At 42.7% G+C, this 24251-nt stretch overlaps 1 protein-coding gene and 1 long non-coding RNA gene across 2 annotated transcripts in view; one reads left to right on the forward strand and one right to left on the reverse strand.

The window, feature by feature from the left end:
* Positions 1 to 24251, reverse strand: part of efl1 (elongation factor like GTPase 1) — a 175362-nt gene that overhangs the window by 48361 nt on the left and 102750 nt on the right. The window contains exons 16-17 of the mRNA XM_056278312.1: positions 6220 to 6351; positions 4104 to 4251 (exon numbers count right to left, since the gene is read on the reverse strand). Of these exons, the coding sequence (XP_056134287.1) occupies positions 4104 to 4251; positions 6220 to 6351 (280 nt within the window). The remainder of the gene's footprint in view (positions 1 to 4103; positions 4252 to 6219; positions 6352 to 24251) is intronic.
* On the forward strand, positions 459 to 17342 carry LOC130111222 (uncharacterized). The gene is made up of 3 exons (XR_008810153.1): positions 459 to 677; positions 10070 to 10096; positions 17129 to 17342. It is a non-coding gene; the product is annotated as an uncharacterized LOC130111222 (long non-coding RNA).

Raw genomic sequence — 24251 nt, forward strand, 5'->3', positions numbered from 1 at the left:
ACCAAACTTAATAGTTGGCACTGTGCATTTGGTTAGGTAGCGTTCTCTTTGCATCTGCCAAACTCAGATTGGTCCGTCAGACTACCAGACAGTGAAGCGTGATTCATCACTCTAGAGAACTCATAACCATTGCTCCATAGTCCAATGGTGGTGTGCTTTACACCACTACAGCCAATGCTTGGGATTGCACATGGTAAATTTAGGCTTGTGTGTGGCTGATTGGCCATGGAAACCCATTTCATGAAACTCTCAACAAACAGCTCTTGTGCTGTCATTGTTTCCAGAGGCAGTTTGGAACTCATAGTGAGTGTTGCAACTGAGGACAGACAATTTTTATGCACTAGGCGCTTCAGCATTCGCCGGTCCCGTTCTGTGAGCTTGTGTGGCCTACCGGGTTATGGCTGAGCTGTTGTTGCTCTGGGACATTTCACAATAACAACACTTACAGTTGACTGGGGCAGATCTAGCAGGGCAGAAATTTTATCAACTGACTTGTTGGAAAGGCTGTGATGGACTGGCGGCCTTTCCAGGGTATCTCCCCGCCTGCCGCCCAATGACTGCTGGGATAGGCTCCAGCATACCCACGACCCTGAGTAGGATAAGCGGTTTGGATAATGGATGGACTTGTTGGAAAGGTGGCATCCTATGACAGTGCCATGTTGAAAGTCATTGAGCTCGTAAGTATGACCCATTCTACTGCCAATGTTTGTGGAGATTGCACAGCTGTATGCTTTATTTTATGCACCTGTTAGCAATGGGTGTGACTGAAATAGCCAAACCCACTAATTGGAAAGGATGTCGACCAACAACGCCAAGCTAAATTCCTAGTTCATGTAATGCACATGTCAATAAAATAATTTCTGATTCTGATTTTGGCTATGTAGCATGTAGTGTACATTCTTTGGCATATCTATTTATTCTGCCATGGTTCTGACTAATTGTGGTTGGTTTTTTCCTTTGACTGCTGGCTACACAATAAATTTCCATATAGGGGATCAGAGCATTTAACCTGGATTCACATGGTCTTTCCATTTAATGTAGGCCAAATTATACAGGAGTTAAATCTGCACACACATACATATAAGCAGCTCATGCACACACACACACACACACACACACACACACACACACACACATCAACCTTTTTATAAAACATGTTATAATTTCAGCAGCAGTACCTGTCAAGAAACTACTATTGCTTTCATCAGGGCTGATTGATTTTTCTACCTCCTCCAGGACAGTAACAGCCAAGATGAATGAGCACAGAAACATAGCCTCCCAAAGCAACTGTCTTCATGAATAAATAGATAGTCAATTATTGAATTCACAATGATAATCATCCAGCTTAACCCAACAACATTCCAGCTAACACTGAATGAGACAGCCATAGCCTATTTGATGGGTTAATTCAAAGTCAAGTACTCACTCAGAAATTTAGGTGGTGGAAAACTTGGTTTATCATAATTTCTCTTCCATGCTAGTTATCTTACCAGATGCCATTTACAAGGTGTCTCAACCTAAAACTTTTACCAATTATATCAGCCATTCATGCTAGTTACATAAGGCGAACGGTAAGGAAATGGCACTTTGACAGAGTAGATAAATGACAGACCCACTCCCCTTTCATCAATAACTGTGTTTTACAATGCTAACACATGGAAATGAGGTTCAGAACAAGGTTATGTTAAAGGGTAGGCAAGACCTCCGATCCCTAATGAGAATTAACATGTCAATCTCCACTCAACCTACATCCATAAGTACTTCACAATGTCAGTTCAAGATGGGACAATGAGAGAAATGCTAATTAATTCGCCAAGCGATCCTCCCACATATTTGGCCTGATACTTACCTGTTATCTATGGGTATGATTATGAAGGTCATACTGACAGAGAAGGGCAATTTTACCCAGGCTTATGAAGGTAAAGGAGAATAAAAGAGTGTGATGATGTCTCTGTGTTGAGACATCACTTCTCTCAGTTTGTCTGCCTAGCTGCTTAACTACCTGCCTGTTTGTCTCTATACTGTTCTGTCTTTCTGTTTCCAAACCGAGGAAGATAAAGACAAAGGCACTCAACCAAGAAATATAAAATGCCCTTATTAAGGTGGCGAGTTCACACAAAACCCTAAAAAAAAAAACAAATAAAAAAAAAAACAAGAACCACGGCTTTCATCAACCGAAGAGTGACCCTGAGACTCTCTGTTTTTTTATGCAGTGAAACACCAATGACCCCAAAGGGCATGGAAGTAATCAAATGGAGTTCAGATTTTGTATGAGCTACAAACAATTATTTGTAATGAAGCAGAGAAAGGAAAACAAGTACATACATCGAATGTGCCAAAAGACTTGCCTGTATACACTACAGCACAACACATCCAACAATACAAAACTCCTGTGAAAGTAACAAAGAAGTGCTGAATCAAAGCAACTGTCAATCAGGTTTAACCAGTATAAAGAAATAAAGACTAAAGGGAAAGAATTGAACTAGTTTTATAATCTTCTGTCTGTCTGTCAGTCAGTCAGTTTTCTAGTCTGCGTCTGTGAGGAGACCTGGAGCACAGAGGCATAAGCAGTCAATATGTGATCATAGTGAGATAATGATGCTGCTGAGATTGGAAACAGCAGGCTCATACAGATGGGCTTCTCTCTCTGTATATCACTATCATTAACTATAGACAACCCCAGATCTCTCAATAATCATAGCACAAGAACTAGCCTGTCACTCAACACACACACACACACACACACACACACACACACACACACACACACACACACACACACACACACACACACACACACTTGTACTTCTGAAATGTAATTTGCCATTTTCAAATTCACAGCCAATCACAAATACATAGTTAAGAGAAAACAGACAGATTAGAAAAGAGTAACATCAGAGACACACAGAATACAAATGACAAAAAAAACACACAAAAAAAACATGTACAGACCTATGAAGTGAGACACTGTTACACTGCCGCAGTCAAACACAAGCTCACAGCCACACACAAACTCCGACAAGATTACATGAATAAACCCCCTCAACACCAAACTAAAATCTTGGGTTTTAACCGGCATTGCCTTTGATGTGAAAGGGTCTGGGACTCAAAATCCTAGGATACAGGTCCTGGGCATGGCAGAGCATTTTTTTTCTGGAATCATGTCAGCGTGAACAGGACTCACAGAATTCTAGCATTTGCATGTTTGACATGTTGTGTGTGTTGTCATTACATTACCAATGAAAACACACATCCACCTTCTAGAGCTACATATGCTAAGCTGACAGTTCTGTAATCTTGCAGACAAATGTTCCTGTCTCTTCAGCAACACCCTAGCTGTAGTACTAAACTGATGTGATGACGGCAAAAAGCAACTGCATGTGGTACTATCAACACATGAGCAATCGCATCACAGTGGAACAAACTATTCCATCTAACATTTATAAACATTCATCCTACAGTGTCACATATATTGAAACTTTTACCAGAGCATCAATACATGACAGGCAAGCTCCCCTTCGGCATCTGTATAGAGATACAAGTGTTCAGTAGACTCCAATGTTAAATCTCTATGGAGCTGTTGAATGGCACACCAATTTTTCTCTCATGATGGTTCGGCATAATATGTAAATATTAATGAATACAGGTTTGGTAGTAGTTGTGTTTAGAGTTAAGATGAGGCAGTTGTTAAGTTTTGGGCTAAAGTAAGGTAGGCTGTTAAATCTTGCTACCTGAGATGTCAGTTAAGATTACCTTGGTATATATTAACGCTTTGTCAAAAGCATCAATATGTGATGTTGTGGGATGAAAATGGGCTCACTATTTTTTCCAAGCTTAAAGCCAACAAAGGGGTAATGTAATATGTAATGGGAGCGTTTAAAGGAAAGAAAATAACTAAAAAGCAAAGATTCACTGGGTGTACGCAAAAGGGGCCTTTCCGGGAAAAAGCTGAAAAGGACTTGAATGTCAAAAAGTGTGTTTCAACAACCCCTGGATTTGAAATCAAGGAAAATACCAGGATTTTGGTGTGAAAGAGGCTTTTGAGATAAAAAGAGAGTCCCAAATTAATAAACAGATACAGCTCTACAGACCGTCAGACTGACCTCTGTTGGAGGTCATCCAAGCAGCGCTGTAAGTGGACCTCCCCAGCGGTGACCATGACATGTTCTCCCGTCTCCTGGATCAGAACCTCTACGCATGGGTCGGCTTGGTTCAAAAGACGCATCCCCCGCACCAGCTTAGGCATCTCACCTAAAATAAATGCACACCGACACATATGACTTGCATATGCACAACAAAGACAAAGCAGTACATGTGCCCAACCAAAGAAATGAAAAGAGGGGCGTCTGGGTACTGTAACGGTCTATTCCGTTGCCTACCAACACGGGGATTGGCGGTTCGAATCCCCGTGTTACCTCCGGCTTGGTCGGGCATCCCTACAGACACAAATGGCCGTGTCTGCGGGTGGGAAGCCGGATGTTGGTATGTGTCCTGGTCACTGCACTAGCGCCTCCTCTGGTCGGTCAGGGCGCCTGTTTGGGGGGAGGGGGAACCAGGGGGAATCGCATGATCCTCCCACGTGCTACGTCCCCCTGGCGAAATTCCTCACTGTCAGGTGAAAAGAAGTGGCTGGTGACTCCACGTGTATCGGAGGAGGCATGTGGTAGTCTGCAGCCCTCCCCGGGTCGGCAGAGGGGGTGGAGTAGCGACTGGGATGGCTTGGAAGAGTGGGGTAATTCTCCAAGTACAATTGGGGAGAAAAAGGAGGAAACCCCCCCCCCCCAAAAAAAAGAAAGAAAATGGACACAAATAACAGACAACACAGAGAAATTGATGATGATTTACATAAAATTACAGTTACAATGACAGTCACTTGTCATCTCAGTCAGACTTTCAGAACTCACTCAATGACATCTCCACGCTCACGCCGTTGTCTTCTGTGGACTTAAGGAACATTGGAAGGAACGTCGGAGGGAAGCTGACTAACTGCTTCCATATGGTGGCCTGAGTGCTGTGCTCAGCTATTCTCCTAATACCACATTAGAGCACCAGGAATGTGGGACCATTTCTGTGGGAAGCGCAAGGCTCTGCTCTAGTCACAGTTAGCACAGCTAGCTAAATTAGCCCATATCCTCAGACAACCCCTGAGCATGATGGCAACAGTATGTGACAGGTGCGTGTTTGCCTGTGAACGTTTTCGTGTGTGTGTTAGAGTCATAGTGAGACTTCACTGTCTGTGCACACAACTGTTTGCACCATTATATGAACCTAAAGCTCATGGATGAGAAATAGGGTTAAACAATGGAAATTTATGTTCGTAGTTAATGAGTGACATTTTGGATATAGGTTGTCTTTAGGTGAACTCTGATTTATACATACTTTCTGGTCACTGTTGAATAAAGTGATAATAATAATTATCATCATCACTATCATCATCAAATAATCCACTTTACTTGAGAGGCATTTTTTCAAACAAATGGTTTAAACAAGTGCTTTACAGGAGAATAAAAAGCAAAATGAACATATGACAAGAATAAAAATCACTCTGAAAAAAAAGATTCACATCACAAGGAAAGATGTATGAAACAAAATAAGTAAAATCAAGAACAGAATAAATAAGAAGAAAGAGATAAACATGAAGAGGGAGGTTGAAAAACAAAATAACAGTAAAAACGTAAAGGGACATTTGGAAAAAGGTTTGCCGTTATAGTCCTGAATATCAACATGTAAATTAATGTCCTTTTTGATAGTTTATCACTGGTGAATTTAAGATAATAGCTATGCCATGAATATCCACATCATGACCGCTTCTGTTGTGGCTCATTGTAATAGTTTAAATATGAGTCGCTCTGAAATACTGAATTGAACTAGAAAAAATGACCGGGTGCATTAAGAATTATGCATTCAGCAAGCAAAGTTGTTTTTACTATTATGCAGACTGGCAAATCAAACTCATAAGAAACCTTTATCTACACATACAACTTTAACAACTAAAACTTAGGTTCAGCTGTGTTTTTATTATTTAGTTGTGGGGGAGCTGCCTTTGATTTCAAAAGATTTCTAAATCTGAGGATTTGGGGTGCGCTTACACCATTGCAATTACCATGTGTCAGTAAACAAAACAAAACAATCATGTTCAGGAGTTTTGCCGTAAATGCTTAGATCAGGAGAGAGAGAGAGAGAGAGAGTGTGTGTGTACTTGTGTTTCTAGAAACTTACTTGGATGTTTGGGTTCGATGGCCACACGTACGATGGGTGTGGCCTCAAAGTTCAGGGGGGTGAAGGGGGGGCAGGCGGGGGAGGTGGAGAGGGTAGCCGACTTCAACACATACTCCTCTAGACCCCTGATACCTGGGAGAGGGCAGGAGGAGAAAGAAGGTGTATCTGATTAATATGACTTAAAATAGAAAAAAATATTATACTTTCGCTCATAAAGCATGACTATTCGTCATAATGGCAACTAGGATTATGTGTAGGTCATATGTACAGTACATGTACTGTATGTGTGTGTGTGTGTGTGTGTGTGTGTGTGTGTGTGTGTGTGTGTGTGTGTGTGTGAAAGGATGGTTTGTAACTGATGAACAAAGAAGAATGGTACAGAGAAGATGAGCTTATTCATAAATTGGAATTTTTCTTTGCATTCACACCTAGATGCACACACAAAGAGAAGGAGAGCGATGGGTGGAGATAAGCTATGTCTTTTAGGTGGAAAAAGGTAGTTCTGGTGATTTGGTTGACATTACATGTTTGACCTATAAAGTTGATAAGTGAACAGTGTCGGACTGGGATCAAGAAACTGACCTAGCATTTGAGATATACACTGGCCTAATTTCCAATCCAACATAAAAGGCATGAGATTAAAATCATACAGACTAACTCTACTGATCAAAAATTTAAACACACCACTTGTGTCAAAGATTTTCTGAAGCTAAAGTTCATAAATGGAAATACATCAGCTAAAAATGATTTATTAGGCACTTGTCTATCGATTTCACTTCATTTCTGCTATAAATATACCTTGGTTGTGGCCATAGATACACAAAAAGTCTACAAAAAGCATAGACACCCAAACAATAAATACTAGGTGCTGAACAGACGACCATACAAAAAATGGAAAACTAGAGTCAGCACACTAGATACCCCCCAAAACACAAGGTGGGAACAGAATTATGAGTCAGTATCTACTGTGAGCACCATTTGCTTCATACAGCGAAAAGGCCAAAACATCTTCGCATAGAATTGATCAGCTTGTTTATTGTGGCTTGTGGGTGACGTGTCTGGTGAGACTGCAGGCCATGGGAGAACTGGGACATTTTCAGTTGCCAGATATTCAGTACAGATCCTTGCAACATGTGGCCATGCATTATCATTCTGAAACATGAGTTGATGGTGGCGGATGAATGGCACAACAATGGGCCACAGGATCTCATGCTGGTATCTCAGCATTCAAATTGCCATTCACAAACTGCAGTCACATTCTTTGTTTGTCCTTACGATATGCCTGCCCATATCAAAACCCCACCACCTCCATGGACCACTGTTTCAACAACACAGGCATCAGCAAACCACTCACCCTCATGGCACCACACCACCTTACATCTGCCCGAAACAGCTGAAACGGGCATTAATCAATGAAGTTGTCCCTTCCCCCAGCATGCCAGGGGCTATCGCTGGTGCATGTTTGCCCACTTAGGACGATTAAGGTGTCATACAGCATTCTGGGGTAGACCCTAGCAAGGGCGTCGAGTACACAGAAGAACCACCCTGAGAGAGTTTCTGACAGTTTGAGCAGAAATTCTTTGGCTATGCAAACCAGCTGTTTAATCAGTTGTCTGTGTGGCTGGTCTCAGATGTTCCCACAGGTGCAGAAGCCAGACGGATGTATCGGTACTGGGCTGGAGTGGTCACACGTGGTCTACCGTTGTGAGGCCGGTTGGCCGTACTGTCAAAACCTTTGAAATTACTCCGAAGGTGGCTTATGGTAGAGAAATGGACATTCAATAACCTGGCAACAGCTCTAGCAGACATCTCTGCAATCAGCAAGCCAATTGCATGTTATCTCAATATTTATGGCATCTCTAGCATGATGACGTGCAGCAAACACCGCACATTTTTACAGTGTCCTTTTATTTTCCCCATCATAGTGAACACTTGTGTGATGACTATGCTGTTTGATCAGCATATTGATGTCACACCTGTCAGATAGGTGGATTATGTTAGCAACAGATGAAATAAGAAATTTATACAGATTTATGTGCAAACTCGGAAAAACTGGGGTAAAAACAAATGTTGTGTTTAAACTTTCCAGTGCAGAATGAAAAAATTCGGTGTATGGAACACACCATGTATGTCGATTATATTAGACTAATATAGTCTAATATAATCAACACACTAAATAACTGCTGACTATATTGCCAATGACAGTGAACACAATCTCATCCTGGCAGTGTTAAAAGGGAGCTATGACATATGCTCCGCTGGTAAATTAAAGGGACATTTAGCACAAATACAGGCAAGACACATAGCCATAGTACATAATGATACACACGCTTCACCAAAACATGATAAGAGCATGGTGCAGCCACAATATTTACGGTTGATATAAAATGTTTTGGGCCAGTGAAATAAGTTATTCTGAAAAAATACTGCTCTTGCAATGAATTACATGAACTGAATCAATTTGTCACTGATTTGATGAAGTAATATGTGGGCTGAGTAGCTAATCAAGTGAAGGGCAAAGAAATTCAACCTAAATAGAAAATACATGCACTCAACCCCAATTGCTGGGCTACAGACTTCCATCTCTCATCTTTTAAATCGAACTTGTTAGAAACTGCTGTATGACTGAGTCTGCATTAATTTCTTCAATATTTTAGTCCAATATAACATTTAACAAGTTGCAGTTAGCCTTGATTATTCTAATTTTTAAAGTTAAGAGGAATGATGTTAGTATTCACAATTACTGCACTAATCAATGTACTCAACTGGTTTCAAGCCATATTTAAATTTTAATAGATTGATCTGAAAATGGCAAAATGGCAGAGCTAGAGAATCAAATTAATCAGGCTGTGGACCTATCCGCAGTGTTAATTTTGACAGTCAAGTTTGAATTAGTTTTAGTCTTAGTCTTTTGACTGAATTACATTTTAGTCACGTGTTAGCTATTTTAACATTGTAAGATTTAGTCTAGTTTTGGTTGATTAAACTACAGTAGTTGTAGTCAACTAACTAACAGCCAGATGTAGAAACCTTTTGTGGCTTGTTTGGGATGCAGATAAGATGGAGGGGGAAAAAAGCGTGTTATGTATCAGAGGTGTACAGGCTTGAAAATGCAGTTTGCATGTCAGCTATGTGAGTCATTGTAAGGTGTGTTTCTGTCTTTATGCATATGCACATAAGGGAGGATCCTGCAAATAACAGGTGGGGATATGAGTGTAGTTGATTACATATTCCATTAAATTCACTTGAGTGCCACGCAGTTAGCGGGGGTCAATTCTGTGTGACATTTCTCCACCTCCAAAGAACAGGGGTAAATTAGCACAGGTGTATTAAAACAGTGTTGGGGCTTGGGCTTTATTATATAACATATTTTCGTTCACTCATCTTATGTCCTGCCATCACTTTATTTCCTCAGTAGTTCTTCTTGTAACTCCTATTGCATTAATTTTATGAGTAGTAGACACCCAAATTCAGTTTTTTTGTCATTTGGAATTGAATTGCACTCCTGTAAAATGTTTTGATATCTTGTCACATCATTCAGTAGTATTTATCTTTCAACATCAGTGTATTTTAGTTGTTTTTCTTCTCTGAGTCTTTTGAGGGCTCCATGTTGGAAAGGTTCCACCATTCAAGTGCAACTTTTAAATGCTCATTAACATGCAAATGCGATTAATAGGTGGTCCCATTTGCTGATTGCAGAATTAGCCGCAACCATAGTAAAGTAGACATTCATTTCACGCAGCTTGCAAGCGCACCAGCATACTCTTCTCAGGCTGCTATTTGCGCTGCAAATTTCACGTATGTACATCTGGCCCCAAGAGTTTTAGTCTAATTCTAATTACATTTGCAGGTGCACCATCCTGAAATTTATGTAGAGGTAAGTAAGCATGGCTGGATTAACGCTCCACATTCCGATGGTATATACATTTCCACCAATTTATTTTACACACAGCTTGCATTGTGCTTTGTTTTCCGTGGTGTCCAATGTAGTTTGTCCACATCTCATGGCTCTCCTTTCTCCTAAAACAGACATTGTTTCATGGCAACTAATAACTTTTTATGGCTCCAAAGCTGGACTGCTATGTTATTCTTCGAACATTACCCAGTCATGTGTGCACCCACCTTGCAAACTCTGCACAGTTGTATGCATGCTAATGATTGAATCCCCTCTCAATCGCCAAACTAACCTTCATCATGCTTTGTGCAGATTTTGCAAAGTGATTGCTCAACTCATTGGATTAGAAAATTCAATTCACTCAATTGTCCCAATGTCCATTTCTTATATTTTCGACTTGATTTTATTTGACAAAAACGGCATTACCTCTCATCACAGTTTTTCTAAACAAAGGTGAACTTTTATTCAGTAATTCTCGTTTTTGTAATAGAAAAAAATGTTAACTATTTTTTGGCAGAGTTAACTTTAATGAAATTAACACTGCCCACCCGGTCGGGTAATGATGGTTGGTGGGAATTGTGGAGAAGAGAGGTCATCCAACTTAAATAACCACTTTGTGGCGAAAGCACTTTGAGAAATAGTTTCGTTAGCAGAGGCTGAACAAGTCAGTGGGTTACAGGGAATAACCTAGGTGAGTCGCTCTATCGTAGCCACCTTTCTCCACCCAAAGCCTCTCACACCAATTATTCACGTTTCTCAAAACATGGAATGGGGGGGGGGGGGGCATCCGGGGGTCGTAGCAGCCTATTTCGTTGCTTGTCAACATGGGGATCGCCGATTCGAATCTCCGTGTTACCTCCGGCTTGGTTGGGCACCCCTACAGACACAACTGGCTGTGCCTGCGGGTGGGAAGCCGGATGTGGGTATGTGTCCTGGTTGCTGCACTAGCACCTCCTCTGGTTGGTCGAGGCACCTGTTTGGGGGAGGGGAAACTAGGGGAATAGTGTGATCCTCCCACGCGCTATTTCCCCCTGGCAAAACTCCTCACTGTCAGGTGAAAAGAAGCAGCTGGCGACTCCACATGTATCGGAGGAGGCATGTGCTAGTCTGCAGCCCTCTCTGGATCGGCAGAGGGAATGGAGCAGCGACTGGGATGGCTCGGAAGAGTGGGGTAATTGGCCAGGTATAATTGGGGAGAAAAAGGGGGGAAAAATCCACACAAAAAAGAGAGAAAGAAAGAAAAAAAAACATGGAATGGGCAGATTCAAGCTAAAAACTGGGTTTCATTATCCTTTTGAGATCACCATCCACAAAGATGGAGAGAAAAGTTCACTGACAAAAAAGAGGGCACAAAAACTATGTGGGGTAAGGGAGACTATTGGTACTAAATGATAAAAATTCAATTACAAAAAGGTGGTTAGTAATTAACATAAAAACCATAAACACCAATAATCATATTAATTCAGGGCTCTAAAAACATTTGAAATGTTTATTTCTAGGGTTCCTACTGATTGTAGTGATAGATTCACAGATTACATGTAGTCATGTACAGTCATGGATTTTTCTGCAAGGCCTTAATGATTTCCAGAAACAAGATGGGGATCTTGTTATTGGATTTCTAGGCCATCAAAGTTGATGCTGGGTAAAAAGAATACTATTTTTCAACAATGTGATTTGGTTGCTAGGTGGAGAAGTAGAACACAAACAAGGTCTGAAATTAGAAAATTTGAAGCAAAATAAGACAGATGATTTTCCCAGCAACAGCCTGAGCTTCGCTTAGAAAGGGAGGAGAGCTATCAGCGTCTACAGGACTGAATGCCCTTCAATACTCCTGTTCATTGATATTCCTTAAGCCTCTCACACAATCCAGCCCATGTGCTTGCAATGGATCTCAAAACTGTCACATCTCCAGCTAGACTTGGATGTTGTGGGCAAGTATAGGGGATTTTTTTCGCTGACAGATCTCAGTGTGTCTGAGTTAATGGTATCCCCTTAGACTGTCCTTTATCCAAGGGTGAGCTGTCCATGTGAGCAGAGTAAGAACTGCTTATCAAATTTTAGGGCCTCAATTTATGTCAAGTTAATTTTCCTGAGACCTTTTTTTCTTGCCCATAACATTTGTGCTGGGCACAAAGTTTAGTATAATGTATTTATTCATAACAAACATTTAATAATCAATGCATATAATGAAATTGAATGTTGCCAAGTGTCAAAGCTCACGGCACATGCCTGCCTTAATTGTCCACTGGCACCCTACAAGGCTGTGTTCCTTCCCACTTTTTATGAGTGTGGCATAAAACATCTCATGAGACAGGCCGAGGCCATTCTTGATAGCCTTTGTTACCCAAGTCTGAGCTAATACCCCATGGGCGCAGCCTCCTGAGCCCTGTTTTACACAGTGTCATCTTGATGACTCTCTCTGGTCTCATCGCCTGGCTCTTTCTTGTGTGTGTTGTATGGTTGATGATGTGGGGATTAGCATTATGTTCTATACTTAACCTGGCCAACAAATTTTGTTTTCCTGAGATAAATACATTGATTTATATTAAAAAAAAGACAAAAAATATGACATTAGTGAAAGTTAATGGAAGTGTTTACTGTCCCACCCTAAGATGATTCCCTCTGTGTTTCGTTGCCATTATCATGACTAAAGGATGAATATGGAGCGCTTTTGTCTCTAATGTGATAACACATTCGGTAATGGTCAATACTGACTACTGATCTGACCTGTAGCCCTATTTCAACTCAACAATACAGACTAAACCATTAATGTAGCCTGTCCCTGTACAAGAGGTTAGGAGAGAGGTTGAGAGTTAAGGTTCAACATCTGTTCTGTTCCTGTAATAATGAGGTTATTTGTCACTATGTAGATGAAAGAACATATTTGGCGTGTGGAACTGGTATTTTTAGGCCTCTCTCACTCTGTACTGTAGCTCATTAAAAGAGGCATAGTTCTGTTCTGTGCTTTTTCTATGGAAGAGTAGGACCACAGGGAGAGAAGCAGGGGTAGAGAATAATGAGACAGGCAAGGAGAGTGATGGGCAGGGAGAGAGAGAGGACAGCATAGACAGGAGTGCTTTTTGCTTTTTTATATTTTCACAATTACTTTTTAACAATTTATATTACTTTTCAAGAATTTCATGTTAGACAGAGTGTTTCAGAGAGCAATGAATCAAGTTTAATTCCTAGTATATGGGGCGTCTAGGTGGTGTGGCGGTCTATTCCGTTGCCTACCAACACGGGGCTCGCCGGTTCAAATCCACGCATTACCTCCAACTTGGTCGGGTGTCCCTACAGACACAATTGGCCATGTCTGTGGGTGGGAAGCTGGATGTGGGTATGTGTCCTGGTCGCTGCACTAGCACCTCTTCTGGTCAGTCGGGGCACCTGTTTGGAGGGGAGGGGGAACTGGAGGGAATAGCGTGAGCCTTCCATTGCACAATGTCCCCATGGTGAAACTCCTCACTGTCAGGTGAAAAGAAGTGGCTGGTGACTCCACATGTATCGGAGGAGGCATGTGGTAGTCTGCAGCCCTCCCCGAATCGGCAGAGGGGGTGGAGCAGCGACCGGGACAGCTCACAAGAGTGGGGTAATTGACCGAATACAACTGGGGAGAAAAAGGGGGAAAAATCCAAAAAAAAAGAAAGAAAGAAAGAAAGAAAGAAAGAATGATTCCTACTATATGAAAACATGCCAAATTTAACAGATTCTGAATTGATACAAGGCAATCCTCAGTAAAAAGAAAGAAAGAAAGAAAAATATGCCAATATGAAAGGCAATAAAAGAAAGAGAGGGAGAAAGAAAAAGAAAATCAGAAATAGTATATGTATGGGTTGAATGAATGGTTGTTCTCATAATGACTGCATTTCTCCAGTGCTTTTCTAGTCCTTGGACACAAATTGCTTTATAATGAAACCCCTGCATCACATTACAGTACAGGTGGCTCCAGTGGGAGCAGAACTCTGGCAATATCAGAGCCACACTCAAGGCATATGCTGCCATAACAGCATGTGCTCTGCTGATTGAAATACACTGGACCAAGATTAGAGGACGGAGTTAGACAGAGACGACTAATATTAGCTAAGAGGAGCGCCTGTGGTGTAAGCATTGATTATCATAAGGCAGATGAAAGCCCACAGGCCTGTTGGGGCTGAAATGAGCTTCTGTAGAGCAGAGGGCTGCACCGTGGACTTAGTGAGTATACCCAGTATGGTGTAAATAATTTGTTATCATTGTATAAGAATCTGTTATTAGCATCGATTTAGACTACCAAGCTTGCCAGTGGGTAAAGGGAAGGATGGTGTGGTGCAGTTACCAATTCTAACATCTTTGTCAGTAAGGTCTTGACTAGCAGGGTAAAGGTCTCACATGCCTATCGAGAAAAATTGAAGCTTCTGTAGAGAGGAGGGCGACACTGCAGATTGTGGCAGTACAGACAAGAGTCACACATTTCTTTGTTTCAGGCCAAGAGCTCACTCCCAGCATGATACACACAGTCTGCCTCCCAGACAAAGGAGAGCCAACCCTCCCCTACTTTCTTCTTGCTCTCCTTTGTCTGGTCCATTCCTTATGCATCTAAGACGGCTTTTTCCTCCAACTGCTCTCTGTGTTTGTCTCTCATCCACCTCATCTTTCCTGACGTTGCAGAGCGTGATAGTGATTTAGCTATCATCAACCCATGATGCTCTGCTTAATCTAAATTAAGTTGTGGCTTTCTGCTTGGCAAAGCTACAATGATGGACTGTTCTAAATCCAAAAAGGGAAAAGCGTTGATTGGTTTTGATTGACATTTTTTTTGATGTGGACGGTTCAATGGACATAAGCAGCCCTTGTGTCGGCTTAAGCTGACTCAAGACACACACACACACACACACAAACACACACACACACACACACACACACACACACACACACACAGTTTGATGGTAGCTGGGGGGTTAAGACCAATCTCAGAAAGTAAAGCCTCTCTTGAAAAAGCAAAGAGCTGCATTGCTGACTTTGGATGGTTTTTTTTAATGATTTAGACATCCATTTTACATTTCAACTTTTCACCTTACTCTGATTTTAGTTTCAACAAAACCGCCCCATCATCATTTTCTCTCTGTATACCCATTTTACCCATTCTGTTACTTTCTCTCTCCCTTCCTTTCCACTGTTTCCCTGCCGTGATTGCTCCTGCCCAGTGCCTTTGTCTCTCCCTCCACCTCTACTTCTAATATGCCCTTAACTCACAGGCGCGTATTTTCCAAACACCGCATCTCAGTGTTTTTAAATCCCAAAACACACTGTGCCAGAAATTGGTCCACCCCAAGGATCGGGTCCCCCGGCACAAACAGAGCAATAAAGTGTACGCTATTAAGTGCCAAGGAGGATTACCGTGACTTGTACATCAGGGAAACTAAACTGACACTGGCCAAGAGGATGGTACAACACAGAAGAGCTAACACGTCAGGCCAGGACTCTGCAGTCTACACCCATCTACAGGCCAGTGGCCACTCTGGATGAGGATGAGGATGCACACATCCTTGACAGGGAGGAACGCTGGTTTGAATGGGGAGTCAAGGAGGCCATCTATGTGAAGAGGGAACAACTATCCCTGAACCGAGAGGGGAGTGGGGGCTAAGAGTGCATCTGTCACCATCTTACAATGCTATGATTACAACTATTCCCCAATCCTCTGTGAATAGTACACACAGCCATTGTAACTCTAGTTAATGGTCATGTCCATATTTGCATATGAAACTGATCGTTGGTTTCAGTCGTTATGCCACTGTATTGTTTAAAAGGGTGGGGATACCTACAGTCACTTTAGACTGAAGAGGTCACTTAGATGAGTGATGAAACGTTTCTCTCAATAAATGTGTCCAGATGAACTGATTCAACTTTCTTTAACTTGCTCACTCGCTGAGTTCCCTTTGAATCTCTCTCTCTCTCTCTCTCTCTCTCTCTCTCTCTCTCTCTCTCTCTCTCTCTCTCTCTCTCTCTCTCTCTCTCTCTCTCTCTCTCTCTCTCTCTCTCTCGACTGAATCCATTCTCATATGATCAAAATTAAGGTTCATCAAGAGAGGGGGATAACCAATATTCTAAATCTAGCCTTCAAATTCTCTGAACAAAATCTTTCAAGATTTCCCCAATTTTCATAAGGGGGTGGGTGTACAAGTCACAGTTTTACATATTCATCTTACACACACACACACACACACACACAACAGCATCTTGCATATACTGTCTCTCTTTGTGCATCTTAAATACACACAAAGACAGACCTTGTATCACACACTATGTACTCAGCTGTGCATGCAAACACATGAAAACACAAGCATACACACACGCTTGCACGTGCACAAAGACTCTTAGACATCAGTTCCTTCACAGGCATGCACATTCAGACAGACACTCTTTTGCGTAATGTCTCTCATATGTACGCAAGTGTGCATACAAACATACAAAGACAGAGACTCATACAGAAATATACTATCACACACAGTGTCTGTCACATTCACTCAACTGTGTATGTAAACACACACACACACACGCACACACACACACACACACAGAGCTGAGCACTGGCTGCCTGCTGGAGCAGAACAGATGCTGGACATTGTGGGCTGGCTCTTAAGAAACCTGAAACTGTAATTACTCTGAGGTGACTTGATCCCCAGAGGCTTTCTAGCTCAACAAAGAACAATAAAACTCACAAAAAAAAAAGACGGGGGGAAAATTTACATTTTTATATCAACCCGTGGACCTTTACCAGCCACTGTGGACATGCAGTGGAGTTGGTTCTAAGGAGTGTACTGGCTCTGTACTAGGGAGGACTTCTTCCTCTGCAGTTCATGACTTATCTTCCTTTGAATGGGCTTCAGCACAAAATAAGCACAGCACATATGTACACACACATAGACACATGCACAAACACATAAACCCCACAAACATACATAATTATACGTATGTTTGTGTGTGTATGAATGTGTGTTTTTTTCTCTCTCTCTCTCTCTCTCACTTTCTAATCAGGTCTGTGACTGGATGTCAGCTAGGAGGAACCTATGGCTTCAGGCAGACTTGGAACAACCAATGCCTCTCTACTGGTTTCCACAAGATCTATTGGACTGTTGGAATTGTGTGTTCTGCTGTGCATGGCCAACACTTCAGGCAGCAAAGTGTTTGGCCACGATTCAGCTTTCTGCAACTTTCAAATGTTTGAATCAGAAATAAAAGAGCAGATGGAATAGACACACACGACACAGTCTCAACACGTTCCTCTCCTCTGTTCACAGCACACAAGGCTATGTTTATAACCAAAGACTGACCACCAACTAACCACAAACTCCTGAAGAACAGGAGGTGGTATAACCTTGACTGGGCTATAACACTTATACCACTTTCACACTAAAAACCTGTTATGAAATGAGCCACTGAACAGGAGTTCTGACCATTTGTATCAGCCTATGGCCACGGGTAAAAATACCAGGTTGTCACCACCGGGTGACAGACCAGGTAATGTTGCAGACCTGGGTCTGACCTGGGTCTGCAACATTACCTTAGTTTACATTACATTAGTCTCATACTGCATTTCACTGCTAAACAGGGTGGTCGCTTTTCAACTCCGCTTAAAAGTAGCTGATTTAATGTTTTTATTTATCGAGGAGACTAAATATGGTAGGCTATGCGGACCATCTGGTGCTTGGTCAGGAAGTCCTTGACGTTATCGAATGTCTTTTCTTTATTCAGTAACCTTATGAAAAGTTAATGCAGCAACATGCCCACTCTTTGAAGCTTTTGTATTAGGTGAATTTTACGTCACATTATTGTGCCTCTGATTATAACCAATGAGATTCCTTGATCAAAATCTGCATAGAGTAAACCCGAAGTTCCCCTTTATTGCCAAAGCTATGAAGTGTCAAACCTGCATAACAATGTGGTTGTGACCAGGTCAGATGACACGTGTTGACCCATTCACACTAATGGTAAACACAGCTTTTTCCCGGATCTTTTTTCTTTTCAATTTTCCCCCTTTTTCTCCCCAACTGTATCCGTCCAATTACCCCTCTTGCCTTCCCGGTTGCTGCTCCACCCCCTCTGCCGATCCGGGGAGGTCTGCAGAATACCACGTCTCCTCCGATACATGTGGAGTCACCAGCTGCTTCTTTTCACCTGACAGTGAGGAGTTTCACCATCACCAGGGGGACGTAGCATGTGGGAGGATCACGTTATTTCCCCCATTTCCCCCTCCCCCCCAAACAGGCACCCTGACTGACCAGAGGAGGCGCTAGTGCAGTGACCAGGACACATACCCACATCTGGCTTCCTACCCACAGACACGGCCAATTGTGTCTGTAAGGACCCCCAACCAAGCCGGGGTAACTCGAGGACTCCCCAACTGTATCCGTCCAATTACCCCTCTCGCCTTCCCGGTTGCTGCTCCACCCCCTCTGCCGATCCGGGGAGGTCTGCAGAATACCACGTCACGTCTCCTCCGATACATGTGGAGTCACCAGCTGCTTCTTTTCACCTGACAGTGAGGAGTTTCACCATCACCAGGGGGACGTAGCATGTGGGAGGATCACGTTATTTCCCCCATTTCCCCCTCCCCCCCAAACAGGCACCCTGACTGACCAGAGGAGGCGCTAGTGCAGTGACCAGGACACATACTCACATCTGGCTTCCTACCCACAGACACGGCCAATTGTGTCTGTAAGGACCCCCAACCAAGCCGGGGTAACTCGAGGACTCGAACCAGCGATCTCCATGTTGGTAGGCAACGGAATAGACCGCTACGCTACCTGGACAACCCCCGGGTCACTTCTTAAAGGGGAAATTCACTAATTTTCAACTCTATCTCTGTCTATCCAACGTATCATGACGTCAGTTGGCAGCAGGAAAAACAGTTTAGCAGGGTTTTCTAATACTCTAATCTACTCTAAACACACTGTTAAAAAAACAAAAAACAAACACATCCTCGTTCTCTCAACTAAACTACGTTTCTGATGGTGGAAATGACATCCCACAACACTAGAGCAGAGGATTTTATGGCTGATGATACAGACGCTAGCATGCAGTAATGCATTCTTGTACGTGTAGGCACTGTGGGAAAGACTCAGTGAGCAATGCACAAAGTCAACTTCCTGATTATGTGATAGTAGCTTCTGAAATGTTTGAGCAAACCTGGGGCAACAACGAACTGCATGATGATTGCATACATGCAAGCATAGAAGCAGGCGCGCACATGCATGTACACACACGCACACTTGCACTCGCATGCAAAAACTCTGGGGGACCAAGCTTGGTCGTGTCCAAGTGCAGAACTGGTGATGACTCAAGCCCGAAGACATTTCCTTCAACCACAAGTACAGTTGGCTGCTACTCTGGTTATATAAAGGAGTCATATCCCCCACCCCCACCCTTTCTTTGTGCGCTTGCTTGGCCACCTCTCCCTCTCTCAGCTGTGTCTCAAAGCTGGCTCTGCTCGCACACAAAGGAAGGAGTGAGAGGTAGAGGAATGGAAAGTAAGGGGAAGGTGGTAAAGGAGAGAAATAATGAGTGTGTGTGTGTGTGTGTGTGTGTGTGTGTGTGTGTGTGTGTGTGTGTGTGTGTGTGTGAGAGAGAGAGAGAGAGAGAGAGAGAGAGAGAGAGAGAGAGAGAGAGAGAGAGAGAGAGAATCTGCCCTACTGTCACTGCCATATTGTAATAAAGTATAAACTATTCAGTGAATGATTAACGGGTGAACCTCTTCCTGTTGTCTACACTTTCACTGATACAAAGACCAACACTCCAAAAACAAGAGCACAAATTTGCTTATTCCATATTAAAGAATATATTTTGTTCTTGTGTAAAAAGCTGGATGTGATCTGAAGCAAATTGCTTCCACTGAGAGAGCATTTTGACTTTACACAATGAGAACATGAGCAAAACAATATGTAAGTAAATACATGAGTTATATTTTAAGGTTTGACAGGTTCACTGTTCTTTGGCATTTGTGAAACTAGTCAATGTTGACATGATGGAAATTGGTTATGATCGATACCTGCAGTAAGAGATTGCTGTTCTTTGAATGAGACTCACATGAAGTATGTACACAGTGTAGCGTTAAAACAGGCTGCTTCGGGCATCCGGGTTAGCATGGTGATCTAATCCGTTGCCTACCAACACGGGGATCGCCAGTTTGTTACCTCCGGCTTGGTTGGGTGTCCCTACAGACACAATTGGCCGTGTCTGCGGCTGGGAAGCCGGATGTGGGTCTGTGTCCTGGTCGCTGCACTAGCGCTTCCACTGGTTGGTTGGGCGCCTGTTTGGGGGAGGGGGGGGACCAGGGGGAATAGCGTGATCCTCCCACACACTACATCCCCCTGGCAAAACTTCTCACTGCCAGGAGAAAAGAAGCGGCTGGCGACTCCACATGTATTGGAGGAGGCAATTGGTAGTCTGCAGCCCTTCCCGGATTGGTAGAGGGGGTGGAATAGTGACCGGGACAGCTTGGAAGAGTGGGGTAATTGGCCAAGTAGAATTGGGGAGAAAAAGAGGGGGAAAAAGCCCCCCTCCTAAAAAAAAAGGCTGCTTCTACAAATAAATTGAGTTCTTTCATGTTATTTTTTACATAACTAGATTTTTTTAGCAAGATGCAACGATGGTAAAGCCAGAAAGAAAGAAAAAAAAAGTGTGTTCACACATGCGTATGCACACACACACACACACACACACACACACACACACACACACACACACACACACACACACACACGCACAGTAAGTGTATGTCTAGTAAAGTATCCATCGTAACATTCACAATGGGGGGCAACATCCCAGCACCTGTTAATGAGGGCTATTTTCTGTGGTGTGGTCATTGTTTAATGTGGTGCAGCAATGGTTTAGTGCGAGACTGTGTGTAAGTATCAGTGTGTGTGTGCGTGGGTGTTTGTGTGTCTTTGTGTACTAGACTGAAAGAGAAGGTGTCTGGGCTTATAGCTGATAAAAGGCCTGCTGTCAACAGTGTCAAAAGGCAGTAGGGTGAGGGCAGGTCACCAGCAGGTGAGAGACAGAGAAATAAGAAGAGACAGAAAGACAGACAAAAAAAAAACAGGTACAGAGGTAGTCAAAGATAGAGAATGAGAGACAAACTGACAGTGAGAGAGATGAAGAGAGGAAGTGTTTCAATTTACAAAACTAAAAAGGGACTGTCCATGCAGGAAGGTTGAAGGAATAATTACTTAAGGTACTGACTATGAGCCACGAGATTAACAATTCATGCAAAAATTGTAATGTCCATTCATCCATTCTCCAAACCGCTTATCCCGCTCTCAGGGTTGCGGGGATGCTGGAGCCTATCCCAGCAGTCATTGGGCGGCAGGCGGGGAGACACCCTGGACAGGCTGCCAGGCCATCACAGGGCCAGCAAACATACACATTCAAATCTAGGGACAATTTAGTATGGCTGATTCACCTGGCCTGCATGTCTTTGAACTGTGGGAGGAAACCGGAGCCCCCGGAGGAAACCGACACAGACACAGGGAGAACATGCAAACTCCACACAGAGGATGACCCGGGACGACCCCCAAGATTGGACTATCCCAGGGCTCGAACCCAGGACCATCTTGCTGTGAGGCGACTGCATTAACCACTGCGCCACCGTGCCACCCTAAAAATTGTAATATGACGCGTAAAAATTAACAGAATGTGCTGATATGACACAATATTACATCTTACTTACTCTTTGCACTCCCTAAATAACTCCACACATGGATATACACACACATGCACGCACGCACACACACACGCATGCACGCACACACAAAAATGGATTAATGACACACAGGGTTCATTAAGGACATACACACATGAAGACGTGAGCTCACACTAAGACTGACACAGTCATACCCTGCCTTAGGCTTTGCCGTCTTCACAAACTGAAAAAAAAAAGGCTCTATGGGGGGTGGGGTGGTGAATACTGAAATAAAGCCAGAGAGAGGAAGAGAGAGGGAGAGAAAGAGGGGGCAGGGGCATATAGGGCCAGCACCAGCCCAAGTCATGAGGAGTGAAGGTGGGTTTAGACAAAGGGGCTCAGTAAGCAATAAGTAGAAATATGTTTTGTTCTGTATGCTGCAGAACACTGAGCATGCAGTCAGGGAAGCTAAAGGTGCCTACCTTTAAACATGCTTATTCAAATGTTTATGGAACAAAGGCTTTTGACAACAGTGGTGAAGAAGATGAAGTTTGTCGTGGGTTTCCGCTCTTTAAAGCCTTAAATAGATTCAGGAAATTAATGAAAGAGGAAATGGGCTCAACGCTTTTCAGTGAAACCTTGTTGTCATTCCCAAGAAGTTGATAGGCTGTGTGACGGTGCCAAATGTATGGTGTCCATTAGATCCTACTTTTTGTCATCCTACACACACACACGTGCATGCATGTGCACACACACACAACTGCCAAGTGCTCACTTACATTCAATACACACTGGTAAAAACCCATCGTGTTTATACTACTACTGATGGCTTTCTGCACACACGCGCACACGCACACACGCTGAATTAAATAAATATATAATGATGATTTGGGGTATGCGAGCAGTGGAGAGCAGGCATATTGAAAAGAAATAAATCTGATGTAGGGCTGGAAACTGTTAAACGCACTGTGTGGATCGTGTTTTATTAAGTATGAGGCCAGAGCCTCGGAAATCTGCTCCGTCTTACATCCTATGGAATTTCCCCAGCACTGGAAAGTCCCACTTCAGCAATGGAGAGCCAACTGTGTTCGTGTGTCTGTCTTTGTGTGTGTATAATTGACTGTGTGTTTATGTGTGTTTATGTGTGTGTGTGTGTGTGTGTGTGTGTGTGTGTGTGTGTGTGTGTAACCTAGATGTGAACATATTGTGGATGCATTGGCAAGCAAGAGGGAGCAGCACCACTGGCCAAGTAACACACACTGATTATTATATTACTGCCTCTCCCCCTTCAGCTGGGGACAGGCAGGGAGGCTGTAGGTGGGGGAGATTTGGCACACTGTCTAATACTGACAGCCTCTTAACACTAAGCAATATCTTAACATCACCATACAAAGACATATTTTTGGACAAGGTGAAGATAATTCCAGCATAATTGGAACAGACTTGAACCAAAACCCATCAGAATCTTTTTCAAAATCTATTTAGTGTGAAGTTGATTGCAAGTGGAAAAACCCTTCTTTACCTCTTTTTTATGAGGTGGCCGGTAGACCAAGCCAAAGGGACAGTCCAAAACATCAGGTGAAGGTGATGACACTTCAGATCTACATGTAAGAAATCACTTACAATGACATTTGACAGTCTCCTACATTTTCACGTTGGCTATCAATTGATGATATGAAGAAACGTCTTATGACACTAGATATTTTCAGACAGGGGCAAAGAATAAAGAAAGCATGCGAGGCGTGGTGTAAGGGTAGTTAAAGAGACAGATATAGCTGACATTTTACGTTACGCACAGTTGTCCCACAAATACCTCACACTAGCAGTGGAGTAAGCTAGTAAGACAGAAGTGTCTTCTTTCTACAAAAAACCCACAGATCCAGTCTCTTTTTAGTTCCAGAGGAAAATACAGTCTATCTTCCAAAACCATGTGGGAAAATATCTCAAGGTCTGATCAAACCACAGCAATTTAAAATGATTTGTTTGGTGCATACCCAACACAGCCTATTATTCAAAAAGACACAAGCTACTGTTAACCGTGGTGGTAGTGGATCATGCCACAAGGCTGTTTCTTTTTGTTGAAGTCAGGTTCTAATCAGGGCAGAGGGAAAAACAAATGTTTCCAGATACCTAGGTAAAATGGTGAATTATGGGGAAAATCAACTAAGATCAACCAAGGAATGGAATGGAGAGACAAAAGAGAAAAAAAACATCATCTTGTTATGGCCCAGTTAGACCCTGGACATCAACCCTACAGGTATGCTGTGTGCATGTGAATTCTTGCAATTTCAGTGAGCTTGAACTCTTCTGCAAAGAATAATGGGGGAAATTTCCTAAATCCAGATGTGGAGGACAGATGAGGAGAGTTTTCCAAACATACTTCCTGCTTTTTTTCAAAGCTTCAAGTGCCTCTACTAAGTATTTTTTTGCCTCTACTAAGTATAACAATAATAATAATAATAATAACTTTATATAGCACTT

The sequence above is a fragment of the Lampris incognitus genome, chromosome 4 (genome assembly GCF_029633865.1).
Source record: "Lampris incognitus isolate fLamInc1 chromosome 4, fLamInc1.hap2, whole genome shotgun sequence".
NCBI classification, from domain to species: Eukaryota; Metazoa; Chordata; class Actinopteri; order Lampriformes; family Lampridae; genus Lampris; species Lampris incognitus.